General features: G+C 31.7%; 1 protein-coding gene across 1 annotated transcript in view; it reads left to right on the forward strand.

Moving 5' to 3' along the window:
• Positions 1–1,760: 1,760 nt before the first annotated feature.
• Positions 1,761–17,885, forward strand: part of LOC127719727 (uncharacterized) — a 33,725-nt gene continuing 17,600 nt past the window's right edge. Inside the window, exons 1-9 of the mRNA XM_052225967.1 lie at positions 1,761–1,964; positions 2,396–2,648; positions 4,066–4,235; positions 5,513–5,689; positions 6,790–7,045; positions 8,505–8,665; positions 15,480–15,653; positions 16,499–16,708; positions 17,046–17,088. Of these exons, the coding sequence (XP_052081927.1) occupies positions 1,877–1,964; positions 2,396–2,648; positions 4,066–4,235; positions 5,513–5,689; positions 6,790–7,045; positions 8,505–8,665; positions 15,480–15,653; positions 16,499–16,708; positions 17,046–17,088 (1,532 nt within the window). The 5' untranslated portion in view covers positions 1,761–1,876. The remainder of the gene's footprint in view (positions 1,965–2,395; positions 2,649–4,065; positions 4,236–5,512; positions 5,690–6,789; positions 7,046–8,504; positions 8,666–15,479; positions 15,654–16,498; positions 16,709–17,045; positions 17,089–17,885) is intronic.

Genomic DNA, 17,885 nt, shown 5'->3' on the forward strand with positions numbered 1-17,885 from the left:
TTGATAAGTACAGCCCTACCAAAGGCACCATTTGAATGGAAGAATGATTATGTTCAAGCAGGTAAATAATTTTCATGTCTTGATAAGTACAGACCTACCAAAGGTACCATTTGAATGGAAGAATGATTATGTTCATTCTGGTTAAGTCCCTGTCAAGTAAATACAAGTTTACCAAAAGCACCTTGTGAATGGAAGTATTATAATGTTCAATCAGGTTCCCTTGATAAGTAAAGCCCTACAAAAAGACTTGTATATCCTTTTTTAGCTCACCTGGCCCAAAGGGCCAATTGAGCTTTTCTCATCACTTGGCGTTCGTCGTCGGTAGTCGTCTGTTAACTTTCACAAAATTCTTCTCTGAAACTACTGGGCCAAATTTAACTTAACTTGGCCACAATCATCATTGGGGTATCTAGTTTACCATTGACCCGGCCCATCAACCAAGATGGCCGCCATGGCTAAAAATAGAACATAGGGGTAAAATGTAGATTTTGGCTTATATCTCTGAAACCTAAGCATTTAGAGCAAATCTGACATGAGGTAAAATTGTTTATCAGGTTAAGATCTGTCTGTCCTGAATTTTTCAGACGTCTCAGACAACCCATTGTTGGGTTGCTGCCCCTGAATTAGTAATTTTTACGGAAATTTTTTGTTATCTTGAATATCATAATAGATAGAGATAAACTGTTAACAGCAATAATGTTCAGCAAAGTTATATCTACAAATAAGTCAACATTGACCCCTTAATGAGTTATTGACCTTTATAGTCAATTTTTCACAATTTTTTGTAAAATTTTTGTAATCTTTTACAAAAATCTTCTCATCTGAAACTACTTGGACAAATTTAACTAAACTTGGCCACAATCATCATATGTGTATCTAGTTTGAAAAACGTGTCCAATGACCCAGCCTTCCAACCAACATTAGGGACATGGCTAAAAATAGAACATAGGGTAAAATTCATTTTTTGTTTATTATTTTATGAACAGATATAAAAAAACAAAATCTGAAAGGTGCAAAATTTTCAGAATAATACCTCTACCAATAGTTTCACTCTTCATAGGAGTATCTTTGCCCTTAAATGAGCATTTTGTTACCCTCCTCTATGTTTTAAGCAAAAACTAAAGAAGAAAGAGAGAAACTAGACAGTCTAAAAGATCAGTAATACAAGATCAACAAAATAGACCTAGGTGAGCAACACAGGCTCTTAAGAGCCTCTAGTTTTCGTAAAAAATCAATTCACTTTTATATACAATCAGACATCACAAAATTTCAATTATCTAAGGATAATTATGACTCCTAAACTTATGTGTGTTTCAAAAAAGATTGCAATCATTTCTTTAATTGTTGGATTTAATCATGAACAGCAATAGATTTTTGTACTTTTTGAATAATGCTAAAATTATTTAAAAATGCCAATATTTCTTCTTTTGAAAAAAAAATGCTGAACTGTTATTTGTAATAAGTCACTTTTATTGCATATGGATAATTTTTTTTAAAATAAAATGACAAAATTGTATGGATAAAGATGCTTGAACTTTTGTGTGTGTAGAATATCTACCTAAGTGCAGCCCTACTGAAGTTTCCATGGGAATGGAAGAATAAAAGTTCCAAATATTCCATTTCTGTAGGTATAAAATGCATTCCAGTTTGAGGTTAAAGATCTTTTTGTTGACTTGTAATGAAAGAAAGAATAATAAATTCACAAAGAAGTCCCATTATTAAGTAAAACTTTTATTTTTACTTTCTTTCTTTTGCTCTCTATTTTCATCGGATAAAATGTTTTGTTCCAGATTTTTCTTTCCTTGGTTTCCTGAAAGAGAAGGGTATTGATGTAAATGATAATCTGGATGCCAATCAAGTGTCTGCCTTGATAGAGATGTTATCCATTGGAAATTTGTTGAAGGACACACAATGTTCTACTTCTCTTGCTCCTTACAGTGGACACACACATGGTTGGACTAATTGTGAGTTGCCCTGTAAATGATTACAATTTTTAAGTGTTTATATAAAGTGTTGAAATGGGTTTTATATTTCTTTTTAAATAAGATAAGCATTTGTATTTTGTACCATACTTTTTGAACTATTAATTGGTGGTGATGATAGGTCGAATGGCAGATTTTTGATCAAAATCATCATAAAATCTAAAGATAGGTAAGGTGATGGATTAGACATGGAACCCGTATCAAAGCTGAGAGAAACACTTCACTGAAAAAAACACATTAAAAAAAAACAAGCTATTATCAATTGTATATTTTATTGAACAACCTAATTTATTAATAAATGGTAAACATTCTTCTGCTTTTCTCCAACACTGCAAATATAACATATATATCATTGTTAATATGCACTGGCTACGGTTACATTGAAATGAACTAATTTTTTTATGTATTTATAGCATGTGGGCAGTCTATGGCAACTCTTCCCACTATATCAGGTGCTGCATGTAATGTTGGCAGTGATTGTACAACTGTTTACTGTTGTTTGTCAGACACTAGAATCGGCACAAGTTTTGAGACATTTGTGAAATTTGACCCATGTCTGTTCAGACTTCATGTTGGAATAGAAAAATTAACATTCAATACACTCTTATTTGATTATGAGTGGGGTCAGTTGACTGAAGTTTGGTTATTTGGATATGTTAGAATGGAGTAAGTTTGTTTTCACTAATAAAGTATTGTACAGTAGAACCATTTAACATAGTGTTCTTGCTCTGAATTTGTGTGAAATATTTGCAGTTGGATGTTATGCAAGCAACACTCATTCAATCAACTAAACATTAGGAAGACCATAAAATTGAACTGTTAAGGATATAACAACGAATATTCTTCAGAATTTGAGAATGTTCATACAAGACATCTGTGTAATCCAGCTATTAAAACTTTGTTCTTGTAATAAAATGTCTAAGATAATCAATAAATTACACTTATTGGTAAAATTTACCCTTAAAAACTTTTTTTTTTAAATTTGATTTATAACAGACCTATTGTTGTGAACTTCTATGTCAGTTGGTCTCTGGTGGAGGTATGTCTCAATGGCAATCATACCACATCTGCTTATTTTTATGTTAAGTATTTCAGAGATAGAAAAGTTTCGTTGAATTAATTAATAAACATTGCATAGAAAAGTAAAAAGTGTCAACATTATATGGCTGGCACTATCTAGCATCTATCAACATGACCTCCAATTTTCTGACTAGCATGTGACCTTGAAATACATATAAATAGATAAATATAAATACTACATGCAAAAGTGTAACTTAGATTTTTCTATAAGCATTCATATAGTAGATAGATAATATAATGTACATCAGTGTTTTACCTGTAACTTGTGGACTTGTGGAAGAATGACTAGCAGATACAGAGTGAACAGAATTAGACCTGTTAGTCTCCCTAATTTAACCTTTTTAGCTGACATTCTTTTCAATAAGTGAACATGCTGGACCCATTCACAGTCTCTCTTACAGAGTTTACATCATACATGAAGTTGCAGGTTCATGGATCCAAATAATATCAAAGTATTGTCTTGCAAGAGAGTAATGGAAAAGTTTGCTTATTTGAAGTGACTGCTATTAACTAAATTTGAGTAATAATAATTTTAATTCTTGTAAATGTTTAAAAAAAAAATCTTTATTTTTTTTCTACTTATACTGAGGAAAGTGTAGCTATCATGCCACTGCAATAAAAAAATATTTATTTTCTGTAAATTAGGAGGGCTGTTAATACTTAAAAACATATTGTTTATTTGAATGCATAATACAAAAACAGTAATGGTACCAATATTCAGCACCAGATGCGCATTCTGACAATAAATTTCTCTTCAGTGATGCTCAAGGCCAAAATATTTGAAAATCAAAAGGTTATTAAAATGATGAAGAGCTATGATCCAAAAATGTAAAAAAAGTATATCCAAAGCCGGGCAAGGAATCAGAGCTTTGCATGAGGGAGATACATTCCTTAATATAGAACAATTTGTAACATTTTGTATCAGCAAAATTTAGTAATAAAAAAATTCCCTATTTTCTGTATAAACAAAGATCTGATTTAATTAAAACCTATTTTTATACAGATTTACAGTAAGAGACTTGGAGATGGAGGGAGATTATTTGATTGACATGAAACTTCAGATTTGTCGTGAGTCAGATACAGAAACTACACCATGTGGAGTTAACATTGTAATTTTTGACAAATACAGACTTCCTAAATTGTCATGTGACTGGAATTCAGGATTATATACAGGTATATATTAGTGTTTTGTTAAAATTTTTATATAAATTGGAAGACAGTTCAATACAATACGGCAAATGTGACAAAATATCAATGTCAATGATACTTTAGTATTCAGCTGTGTTAGCAATCAACATATCATTTCCATGAAGATTCTTTGCCTCCTCTCTTTTATATAGAATCTAAAAAAATAATAATAGTAATTTTTGTAAGAAAAAGAAGGGAAAACAAAAGAAAATGGACCAAAAGATCTCCACTCATTGCTTGTAGCAACATAAATATTAGCAATTTTATGTCTGCCAAACAATATTTTGCGAACCTTGTTTTTTCCTGAGTTATTATTATCATTATGGCGCCCTCAATGGAATTGGGTTGACAATATTGTTATTTTACATTTTGTTTCTTATTAATATTTTTCTTTCACTATTATTGAACAAGCTAGTTCTCAGAATTGAAAGGACCAATGTTGATGGAACTATGCTATAATGTTGACCACCATGTACAAATTTTTCCTGTGACTTCGGAATGTGCAAGATGGCTACCGTTACCATGGAAATTGAAAAGATGTAAACAAAAAATCAAAATTCTAATTCCTTTGCTATAATACCTATCATAACGAAACTTTGTGCATATGCTGCCTGTGTTTTATTGAGGAGGTACAGACAGCAATTAGAATGGCTTTTATAATATACAAATCACAAAAATGTCAGCATTCACCTAAAAAGCTAACAAAACCTTTAAACAGACTTATTCAGAAGGGATATAGTTACGAGACTATTGTTAAGTCATTAAAGATTGTGGATTTTTGTATTGATATTGATTCAATCACAGGGTCTTTGCTATAATCATCATATACAGACTGTGGCTCTCAGTGAGACAGAACATTTACCACCCTAGTGCAGTTTTTGAATTTTGAATGAATACAGTATTTAATGGTTTTGGCTGTTTATGTTCCCATTCCCCCCCCCCCCCCCCCCTCAGATACTTGAATTGGTTGTAATGATGCCTGTAAACTATGAAACACCATGTAGAATTATTTCTGCAAGTAAGATTCATTTTTTGGACCAAATCACTACTTTACTTTAAGATTCATGACCCAATTTTTTTACAGTGTAATTTCACCCACTTACTTGCTATGTGAGGCATAAAACATTGAGAAATAAATTTGGAAGGGGTATAAAAAAAATTGGCAGGTAACACACTGTCCGCACTAGGGACTATATTCGTGGACAACGAAAATCAAAGGACGATTACTGTGGTATCGGACCATATACATTTTTATTTCCTAGGATTCCGAGGATTGGCAACATGGCTGACAGACAACAGTGTAATCAAGAAAGAACCTCTGAGGGGACCAGAAACATTCAAGTTAATGTCTGACGCTGGCATCGCAGCCTATCTGTATGATCCTCCATGTGATCAGCTGGGAAGTACCTATTATAGAAATGTTGGAGGTGTCAAGAATGGTACAGTTTTGAATTATTTATCTTTAATTAGACAGTGAATGAAGACATTTATAACATTCAAAAATTATTTCATAATTGATATGTTAGTGATAAATTTTCTTGGAAATATATATTGCTGTCACACAAAACACACAGGATAACAGAGATAGAGTGTATGTGACGATGAGAAAACAATCAAATGGCACAAAAAGACTCGTATGTAAACAATTTTGTTTTGATTGCATATAGATTAATACTATTATCATGTTAAATTAATTGAAACTGGTTGTGACGGGTAATAAATAATGTAATTAAGAGTATTGTGACTGCATGATTAAAACGGAATTCGAAATACTTAGGGTTCAGTTAACAGAGGGTATTTTTACAGACTTGAAAAGAGGAAAAATGATACTTTATTTTTTGCTAGAATTAACATGAAAGCATTTTATTCACTTTCCGCTTTACTCAGGTTTGATTGCACCAAAGGAGACATTGTTCAAATATATGTGTATTTATGTTGAAATAATGTGGATCCTGATTGATCATATACAATTTTAATACATTTTATGAAGTAATATGTTTTTTGTAATGTTTATTGATTCTGCAGTACTTTTTTGCCTCGTTTTAACTAAGTGAAAAAAGTGAGACTTTGGCATGCTATTTCAACCTGCAGTGTCAACAATGTATAAAAATTGATGAACCGCTAACAGTAAGTCAATGATATTTGGTATGAAGATATTTCAAGCTTTGTACATTTCATTTTCATTAGTTTTTAACAGGATTTTCGAAGTAAAAATCTGTAATTGATTTGGGGATGTACAGCGGGCAATCGGGCAGGAGGGTGGGTTGGCGACGGCTCCCAAACAGTGTCTGTTCATTTACATGAAAACGCTTTGAAGAAATTTGTTCAAATTTAGATATTTCCTGTGACTAAATGAAGGTCAAGTTCAATTTTATCAATTTTAGCTATTCTTGTTGTTCAGCTTTAGCCCTTTCCCAAGAATTCAATTTTGATGAATTAATCCATTTCTGTAAAATGATATCTAAATGTACATATAAAACACTTGTATATGAGATTTTTTTTTGGCATTTCCCCTAAAAATATTTTCAACTATTTTCAGATTGTGGAATGCCTGTTTCTGTCCCTGTTCTACAACCAGGAGTTGTCTGTACTGTTACCACGGATACATGTACTGGTTTGAACTGTTGTATCACCATTCCACTAACATACAAGACAATGAACTTTCGTATCAACATAAACCATTGTTACCAGGACATTACTGTTGGATTGGAATCAATGTACAGACAATATAAATTACTGGACTACGCTTTTGGTACCGTGGAACATTTCAATCTCAGAGGAGTGTGTAGAATGGAGTTAGTTTTTATTCAGACTTGTAGGAATTCTTTATCCTGAAATAATATATCTTTACCATTTTGAAAACTATTGTAAAAAGACAATATCTAGAGTAGGGTGTACTTTAAGGTAAAATAGTGTGTTAGTGACCTAATACAGTATATATGGGGTCAGTTAATTCCATATGGGGTAGGAGCGAAGCTTGAATCTCCATATTGAATTTACTGACCCCACATATACCGTATTAGGTCATTAACACACTATGTAACACATTTATCTTACCCACTATCTTAACATGTGTTATTTAGACAAGTGACCTATCAAAGTGAGCAAGTTTTCAATACCGTTAGCATTAAGAAACTACTTCCTTTAGTCATACAAAAACAAATGCCAACAATAACGACTTGTAAGCTTTTAATGTGTTTTTTGAATTTATTTCGATCTTGCATCATCACTTCGTCTGTTGAAACCTTTAAGATTTTTTTTTCAGTACCGTTTTGTTTTTATAAAGGGACGTACAAGAAAACATAACACCATTACTAACCATGTATTGAAAAAAGCCCGGCCTACTAACCTAATATGGAATATACAGGGCCTCCACACGGTTGCTTTTAGCCAATCATATTCATAGAAATGTATAGGAGGTAAGATAAAATGTGATACATATTATCCATAACAGACATGTCTGTAGAAGTGTCCTAATTTCTGTTTAATGTAAGTAATGAACTTATCAAACTCATGCAATATGGAGAAAAACGAATGTTTACCTATTTAGAAATATAGAGGTCGATGGGATCAGGAACATATATATTGACGGGACTTGACACTACCTGATTGTAGTCGATTTTATCGTCGTGCCATAGTTAATAAAGATACGATACAGAAACGGACATGTGTTAAAAACGGACTCGCTATTATCCTAATAATTTCTGATATTATCAATAAAATGTCATTCAAACTAGTTTTATAGTGATGCTAGTGTATCAAACATGTATTCTGTCACTTCAAATTTGTTAAAATCGCAAGCATTTCATCACAGAATTGTGCAGAATGCAAACCAGGTAATAAAAAAATGGCGGCCATTGCCGCGATGATTTACAAATTCCCAAACTATTATAAAACACTTCACATCAAATAAATCAAACTTATTTTGGTAATTTTATATGACAAAATATATCTACTAAATGATAAAACTTGTATTTATTTACAATTAGAGTTATGTGGTTTATTTGTTGAGCAGTTCTGATAGTTTTTCAGTCAGACGCTACCAAAATCCGTAAATCTTGGGAAGTCTCGGGGAGTCCGAGATTTTATCAATTTTATACTGAAAAGCGTATCAGATTCATTTCCCGTTAGATATACTGTTCCCAGATGGGATAAATATTTTTAATGCATTGACTAAGAAAAGTTACAAAATATTAAGAAAATGTTGAAAAAGAACAGTTATTCAGCTGTAAAGAATTAGTAATTTATTTTCAGATACAAAATAGAGGACTATATTGGAGAGAGAGCTTACTTGGTGGATATCAGCTTTTCCTTCTGTTTGGAGACAGGAAGTTGTGAACTTACAGAAACTATCATTAAGGGTGTCAAGTTCCCTAAAAAGAAATGTACATGGGATGATACATATAGGGTGAAGGGTAAAGATAATTTATTGAGACTATAATCCAGGGTGTCAAGTTCCCTAAAAAGAAATGTACAGTACTTGCAACCTTAGGAGTTACTATTTTAGAGATCAATCAGTCACCAATCAGTCAAGTTCATGTCAAATTCACTTCACAAGTCCGTCAGTTAATTTATAGTAAATTATTTGACTGATCGGAAAGATCGGACCTATTGACCTTTCTGAAGGATTGAACTCTGCTACGTCACATGATGAAGAAATACAAATTACAGAATCTTAGTTTCGTTTCATTCAATTAAAATGGCGCCAAGGAAAATACTAAACGTTCAAGTACAAAAGATCAACATTCTATTAATTATCATTCAGCATATGAAAATGAAACTAGATTTAAATATTATTTTAAAAGAATGGTGATTTTGTTTTTTATTTAGGTTATATATTTTAAAACCTGGAGAGCAATAAAACTGTGTTTATTGTGATTAGGACTTTTTTTCTCCGAAAATGCTGTGATTATCATTTATTGCAAATTTTGGTGTATTATTTCCAATATCAAAAAGTAATTTTATCCTTATTATCTTAAAATTCTTATAAAAAATATTTATCTTGAGGCCTTTACAATAATTAATTACAAATAAAATTGCTGAAGTATTTATCAAAGAAGCAAAATGGTAACTTTAAACAAGGGCGAACAACACTTTAAGTATATTTTCTCTGATATTCTTTTAATTTTATGAAAAACAACCTAGCCGTATTATAAAAAGTTCAATGGCGGTCAATAATTTCCATTAAAATTAAGAAATGATTACATTCTTATTCAACAAAAACAAAAGTTTATGCATATTTCTCCAACTATTCTCATTTTATACAAAATTACTCATCTATAGGCATTGAAAATTACTGATTGCACTTGATTGTGCATTATTTCTGATATATAAAAGAAATATTTGCATATTTTTAGCAACACAAACAGAAATTTAGTACTTTTTTGCTGATATTTAGCATATTTTATGAAAATCCACAAATCCTGATTTTCAAAAAATACTGAAATCAAATGGCAGTTCATTATTTTTAAAACAATAAAGAAATTCTTGCATTTGTATTCAACACAAACAAAAGTTTACGTATTATTCTCCCTACATAATTAAAATTCTTAAAAAAAAATCTGATCTTAAGGCCTTTAAAATCTTATTATGAGACCTTTCAAATAACAAGTTGCAAATAACAATATTAACATTGCATTATGTTTTTATAGAAAGAGGAAAAATTAGTAATTTAAAACAATGCCTACAACATTTTAGTATATTTTTAGCTCACCTGGCCCGAACTTCTTCTAGAGAACCACTAAATGGAATGAAACCAAACAAGGCATGAATGTTCCTTATGAGGTGCTGACCAAGTGTTGTTACTTTGTAGCCGATCCATCATCCAAGATGGCCGCCAGCGGGGGAATTGGTTTAACATAGGACCCTATGGGAAATACATACAAATGTCTTCTTTTAGAGAACCACTGAATGGAATGAAACCAAACATGGCATGAATGTTTCTTATGAGGTGCTGACTAAGTGTTGTTACTTTGTAGCCGATCCATCATCCAAGATGGCCGCCAGCGGTGGACTTAGTTTAACATAGGACCCTATGGGAAATACATACAAATGTCTTCTTTTAGAGAACCACTGAATGGAATGAAACCAAACATGGCATGAATGTTTCTTATGAGGTGCTGAACTGAGTGTTGTTACTTTGAAGCCGATCCATAATCCAAGATGGCTGCCAGCACGGGACTTAGTTTAACATAGGACCCTATGGGAAATACATACAAATGTCTTCTTTTAGAGAACCACTGAATGGAATGAAACCAAACATGGTATGAATGTTCCTTATGAGGTGCTGACCGAGTGTTGTTACTTTGAAGCCGATCCATAATCCAAGATGGCCGCCAGCGGGGGACTTAGTTTAACATGGGACCCTATGGGAAATACATACAAATGTCTTCTTTTAGAGAACCACTGAATGGAATGAAACCAAACATGGTATGAATGTTCCTTATGAGGTGCTGACCGAGTGTTGTTACTTTGAAGCTGATCCATAACCCAAGATGGCCGCCAGCGGGGGACTTAGTTTAACATGGGAATCTATGGGAAATACATACAAATGTCTTCTTTTAGAGAACCACTGAATGGAATGAAACCAAACATGGCATGAATGTTCCTTATGAGGTGCTGACCAAGTGTTGTTACTATGAAGCTGATCCATAATCCAAGATGGCCGCCAGCAGGGGACTTAGTTTAACATAGGACCCTAAGGGAAATACATACAAATGTCTTCTTTTAGAGAACCACTGAATGGAATGAAACCAAACATGGCATGAATGTTTCTTATGAGGTGCTGACCGAGTGTTGTTACTTTGAAGCCGATCCATAATCCAAGATGGCCGCCTGCAGGGGACTTAGTTTAACATGGGACCCTATGGGAAATACATACACGTCTTCTTTTAGAGAACCACTGAATGGAATGAAACCAAACATGGCATGAATGTTCCTTATGAGGTGCTGACCAAGTGTTGTTACTATGAAGCTGATCCATAATCCAAGATGGCCGCCAGCGGGGGACTTAGTTTAACATGGGTCCCTATGGGAAATACATACAAACGTCTTCTTTTAGAGAACCACTGAATGGAATGAAACCAAACATGGCAAGAATGTTCCTTATGAGGTGCTGACCAAGTGTTGTTACTTTGAAGCTGATCCATCATCCAAGATGGCAGCCAGCGGGGGACTTAGTTTAACATAGGACCCTATGGGAAATACATACAAATGTCTTCTTTCAGAGAACCACTGAATGCAATGAAACCAAACATGGCATGAATGTTCCTTATGAGGTGCTGACCAAGTGTTGTTACTATGAAGTCGATCCATAATCTAAGATGGCCGCCAGCGGAGGACTTAGTTTAACATAGGACCCTATGAGAAATACGTACAAATGTTTTTTTTTTAGAGAACCATTGAATGGAATGAAACCAAACATGGCATGCATGTTCCTTTACAGGTGCTGACCAAGTGTTGTTACTTTGAAGCTGATCCTTTATCCATGATAGCTGCCAGATGGGGACAATGTTTAACAAAGGACCCTATGGACAATACATACAAATGTCTTCTTTTAGAGAACCACATACTGAATGGATTGAAACCAAACATGGCATGAATGTTCCTTATGAGGTGCTGACTAAGTTTTGTTACTTTGAAGCTGATCCTTCATCCATGATGGCCGCCAATGGGGGGACTTCCTTTAACATAAGACCCTATGGGAAATACATACAAATGCTTCTTCTAGAGGTGCACTGAATGGAATGAAACCAAAACATGGCATAAATGTTTCTTATGAGGTGTTGATTAAGTGTTGCTACTTTGTTGCCGATTTACTGTTCATGATGGCCACCAGGATTTTTTATTAAATTACAGGACCAATATTAAACCAAATTTGGCCTCACTCATTATTAGGGTATCTGATAGGATTTTAATCTATTTTTACATGATTTCCAAAACCAAAGTAGAATCAGGTGAGCGACACAGGCTCTTGGGAGCCTCTAGTTTCTAATATTCTTTTAATTTTTATGAAAAAAAATTCAATCCTGACACATAAAAAGTACAAAAATCCAATGGCGATCAATTATAGAAATGATTCCATTCCTATTCAACAAAAACTTAAATTTTTGAATATTTATCCTTCAGTTATTTTCATTTTATACAAAATTACTTATCTTAAGGCATTTGATATGACTGATTGCAATTCACTTTACATAATTTCTAATATAAAATAAGAAATATTTGCATTTTTTAAGCAATATGCTAAAAAAAATCAGTATCTGTTTCCTTAAATTCAGCATATTTTATGAAAAACAACAAATCCTGATGTACAAAAAGTACTAAAATCAAATGACGGTTCATAATTTTTTATAAATATAAAGAAATTATTGCATTTGTATTCAAAACAAACAAAAATTTAAGTATTATTCTTCTTATCTTCTAAAAATTCTTTTATGAAAGTCTTATCTTGCAGCCTTTGAAATACCAAATAATATTGCATTAATTTTTATCAAAAGAAGAAAAAAATTGTAATTTTAAACAATGCCTACAACATTTTAGTATATTTTCTCTGATATTCTTTTAGTTTTTTTGAAAAAAAACCACTCATGACATATAAAAAGTACAAAAATCCAATGGCGGTCAATAATTTCTAGTAAGATAAAGAAATTATTGCATTCTTATTCAACAAAAACCAAAGTTTATGAATATTTAACCTTAAATTAATTCATGTTATACAAAATAACTTATCCAAAGGCATTTATAATGACTGATTGCAATTGACGTTTCATTATTTCTAATATAAAAGAAGATGATATTTGCATTTTAAAGCAACAACAACAAAAATTTAGCATCTGTTCCCTGAAATTCAGCAAATTTTATGAAAAACAACAAATAGTGATGTACAAAAAGTACTAAAATCAAAAGGCGCTTAATAATTTCTATAAAAAAAGAAATTATTGCATTTGTATTCAACATAAACAAAAGTTTTAAGTATTATTCTCCTTACATGATTAAAATCCTTATAAAAAAATTTATTCTTAAGGCCTTTGAAATAACTACTTACAAGACATAATTTTTTATCGAAAGAGGAATAATTGGTCATTTTAAACAATGCAAACAACATTTTAGTATACTTTCTCTGATATTCTTTTAATTTTATGGGAAAAAAAAGTCCTGAACTATAAAAGGTACAAAAAACCAATGGCGGTCAATGATTTTCATTTGAAATAAAGAAATGATTGCATTCTTATTCAACAAAAACAAAAGTTTATGCATATTTATCCTTCAATTATTCTCATTTTATACAAAACTACTTATCAAAAGACATTTATAATGACTGATTGCAATTGACATTGCATTATTTTTGATATAAAAGAAGAAATATTTTCATTTTTAAGCAACACCGACAGAAATCTACCAGAAGTACTAAAATCAAATGGCGATTCATAAATTTCTAAAAAAAAAATAATTTGCATTTGTATTCAACATGTTCAATACAATCAAAAGTTTAAGTGTTATTCTCCTTACATTATTAAAATTCTTATAAAAAATCTTATCTTGAGGCCTTTGAAATAACTAGTTAGAAATTACATTGCATAATTTTTTTTCAAAAGAGGAAAAATTGATAATTTCAAACATGCGAACAACATTTAAGTATATTTTCTCTGATATTCTTTTAATTATATTTAAAAAACCCAATCCAGAACAATAAAAAGTACAAAAATCCAATGGCGGTCAATTATTTCCATTAAGATAAAGAAATGATTGCATTTTATTCAACAAACAAAAGTTTATGCAGATTTATCCTTCAACTATTCACATTTTATAAAAAAAATTACTTAACTAGAGGCCTTTCTAACTACTGATTGCAATTGGTGGTTAATATTCTATTATTATTGCATTTGTATATAACACAAACAAAAGTTTAAGTATTTTAATCCTTATTGTATTAAAATTCTATAAAAAAAACTTGTTTTGAGGCCTTTAAAATACCCAATTACAAGTAACAATGCTCTTCAACTTTGTACTTGTTTTGGCTTTCGTACTTTTTTTATCTGAGCGTCACTGGTTAGTCTTATGTGGAAGAAACACGCGTCTTGCGTATTAAATTTTAAACCTGGTACCTTTTGTTAGCTATTATTCGTATGTTTCTCTGTCCTATATGTTCTTCCATTTATTTGTATTGTAGTCCTGTCATGTAATGTTGTCATTTTAATGTTATATTTAACATTGCCATAAAAGCGGGAGGTTTGGCTAGCTTTTAACTTATATTATAGTTCGTTTCTGTTGTGTCGTAGTTCTCCTCTTATATTTGATGTGTTTCCCTCAGTTTTAGTTTGTAACCCGGATTTGTTTTTTTCTCAATCGATTTATGAATTTCGAACAGCAGCATACTATTATTGCCTTTATTTATTGTATTATTTTTTATAATTGAAGAAATATTGGTAATTTATTTTTTATTATTCTGCACTTATGTAATTTTATTACGACCAAAAATTGATTACAAATTAACAAGTAAGGGTGTCTTCATAGAGGTCTGCATTTATCAAATGTAAATACATTGTTCGTTTTACATAAGAATTTTAATTATATACGTATCAGTTCAATCTGTGCATATAAATAATTTACTGAATGATTGCTGACCCTTGTCAAGGTAACTCTAACATAGCTTATTTGACGTTTCTGACGGATTGTGTGGGTCATTGATCACCGATCAGTCATCGATCAGTCAAACATCCGTCACTGATCATTCACTGATCAGTCAAGTTCATGTCAAACAGTAATGCCTAAGGTTGCAAGTACTGTAAATGGAATGATACATATAGGGTGAAAGGTAAATATAATATGAATTGCGTCTGATCCATTTGTTATTTTGAACAATACAATATGTTTAAACTATCCAGGTTGTCAAGTTCACTAAAAAGAAATGTACATGGGATGATACATATAGGATGAAAGGTAAAGATAGTTTATAGAGACTATCATCCAGGGTATCAAGTTCTGTAGAATATATTTTTAAGAAATAAGTTTCGGTGGAACAAATGTTTTGTTGCAAATATTTTCCAGCTGTATAGTGAAGAAAATAAATATAAAGAACAATTTAGCAGGTGCTTGTTTTTTGATGGACTGAAACATTTTTTCTTAAAATGTTACTTGTAAGAAAATCATTTGACTTAGAATTCAAATTTTACGGAAAATGATTTTAACTTATGTTGTTTAATTGTTGAAATCTAAATTTGATTTCAGATTTTTCACTGGATCAGTGGAGTAGGGAGAGAACTATTGACACAACACAAGTGTACCCAGCTTATTACATCTCAGAACTTCTTCAGAACTTGGACTTAACCAGATACTTCCAGTCATCACAGTGTAGCCGATCCGTGTCACCGTATGATTCACCAACCAATGGCTGGAAAAAATGTAAGCTGATTTGTCTCAACTTTATTCATGAACATATTATTTTTCAACTTTACAAGGTATTGATTAATTTCTTGCAGTCCAACTGTATGTTGATATTTTAAACTATATTTTGTTGGTAGAAGTTTAAAGCCACTTTTATAACATTTTTTTTCGCTTAGCCTTTACACAACTTTACGTTTGGCTATATTAGATTCACCTAGTTCATACGTTTGTCCAAAAAATAATCCATTACATTTTCCCCAGATATATCTGAACAAAATGGCTTCATGTTTTGCCTTCAGTTTGACAGTGATGAGTTGTAATGTGTTAGCATCTCTCAATTCTCTAAAACACCTACTTCCAATTAGCTGATACTTTGATTTTTCAACATGTTGAATGAATTTGAATAATTTAGGACACACATTAACAGTCAGTAATTTGGCTTTGAAGAGTAATAACGTAAGTGCTTTTCTCTTTGGTAGTTAGAAACCATCTTTCTGTTTTTTAACACTTAGAATTATGAGCTTGGGTATGCTCAGCACTATAACAGGTGCATTCTGTTTGCAGTATGTTTGTTTTTTTCATATTTTTTTAAAGCAGAGTGCAGGTAAAAGAATTGGAAATTGACAACTTAAAATTTGTAGATTTGTTGCTTTGGACTGGAGCTTTTTATATATATAATAGAAAAACAAAGGATACGGGGTATCTATCCATGACACAAAATCAGTACATGCATGAAAAAAAAAAAGCAAAGGAACAGCGCTTTTATTGCTGTTCTTCATCTCAAAGTTACAGTGAGATCTTTCACATGGAGCCAAAAACCTCACCTCAATTTATAGGCATATATACAAAGGATTTTATTTCAGATTGTTCTGACACAGAAGTCGTAGCCATTTCTACCAATCCAATATCATGTCTGCTGAAGTCAGACTGTGCTGGTATAAGCTGTTGTTTAGATGAAGTTTTTATCAACAAGACTTTTGAAGTGTTCTTTGAGATAAACCACTGTGAGAGAAAGATATACATTGGAATAGAAAAACTGAAATTCCATATTCCACTACATGACTTTGAATTTGGTAAGATTTGTTTGAATTGAAAAAAGATACACATTTGGAATTTTTGTATTTTGTTTTATATAAAAAAAACGCTTTTTAGTTTTGTTTTTTTTTGTCTTTTTAAGATGCGGTATACTGCTGTTGCCTTTATTAATGAATTAATTGCAAAAATGGAGGAACATTTTGGTTATAATTTTCAAGATTTAATTAAAAACAATCAAATTTTCAAGTCCAACCACTCTTTTAGGATGATATAGATTAAAATTATCAATTTTTCAGAAATAATTGCATTCCAGCATTGTCTATAATTTTCAAAGCATACAGGATTTCATACATGCATACTTATTTTTTCTTTCAGATAAATGGCATGAATTCAGTTTAGTAAAGACAATTCGCATAAGGTGAGATAAAAGCATTTTTGCTAGCCAAGGGTTACGATCCAGTCTCCTCCTCTCCACCCTTGTCCGATTAAGATATAATTTTGGATCCATGAGGTAATGATATTCACAGGTCATTGTGTAAATAAACAATTACCACATGCTGATCGTTCAACAAGTCTTTACCCCAAAAACATAGGACGATATTTCTAGCGCAAATGTTGGAATGTCAAAGTATATTTTCTGTTTCTGCTTCACACAATTTGTAAACAGGAGATACAATCATTTTAGTACCGCCACACTGAAGAAAGTCGAAGTGCTGTCATTGGTCAAGATTGATGTAACTGTCATGGGCGTGACTTTTATCAACTGGTAGACTGCACAGCATTGTAATCACAAATAATGGCGTAATCTGCAAAGGATGGAGAGAAAGGAACTAGATATTGACCCTTGGCTAGGGAAGATGAGATATAGATAATTTACTAATAATGTTAGGTTGTTTTCTAGTCAATATACCGTACCCAAGTAAGCCTTAAATCTTTTTTTATTGATACTCTGTCATGTAATATTAAATTGTAAGTAAAAGAGCAATTAGTATTGAAAGATAGCAGAATTTGATTTGTAAATTCTCATTATAAATAAATAGTTTCAGAATAAATGTTTTTTATAGATCTATACAAAAATGATTTGTTTCTCATGTTTCAATAAAAACAAAATAGATAAATAAGGAGCCTATGATATGAGTGCCAAATATATATCTATATACTAAAAAAGTTCGTAAGTTAAATTGAAAATAATAATATATTGACCATTTCCTTTGA

This window comes from Mytilus californianus, unplaced genomic scaffold, assembly GCF_021869535.1.
Source record: "Mytilus californianus isolate M0D057914Y unplaced genomic scaffold, xbMytCali1.0.p SCAF_11, whole genome shotgun sequence".
In the NCBI taxonomy this organism is placed as follows: Eukaryota; Metazoa; Mollusca; class Bivalvia; order Mytilida; family Mytilidae; genus Mytilus; species Mytilus californianus.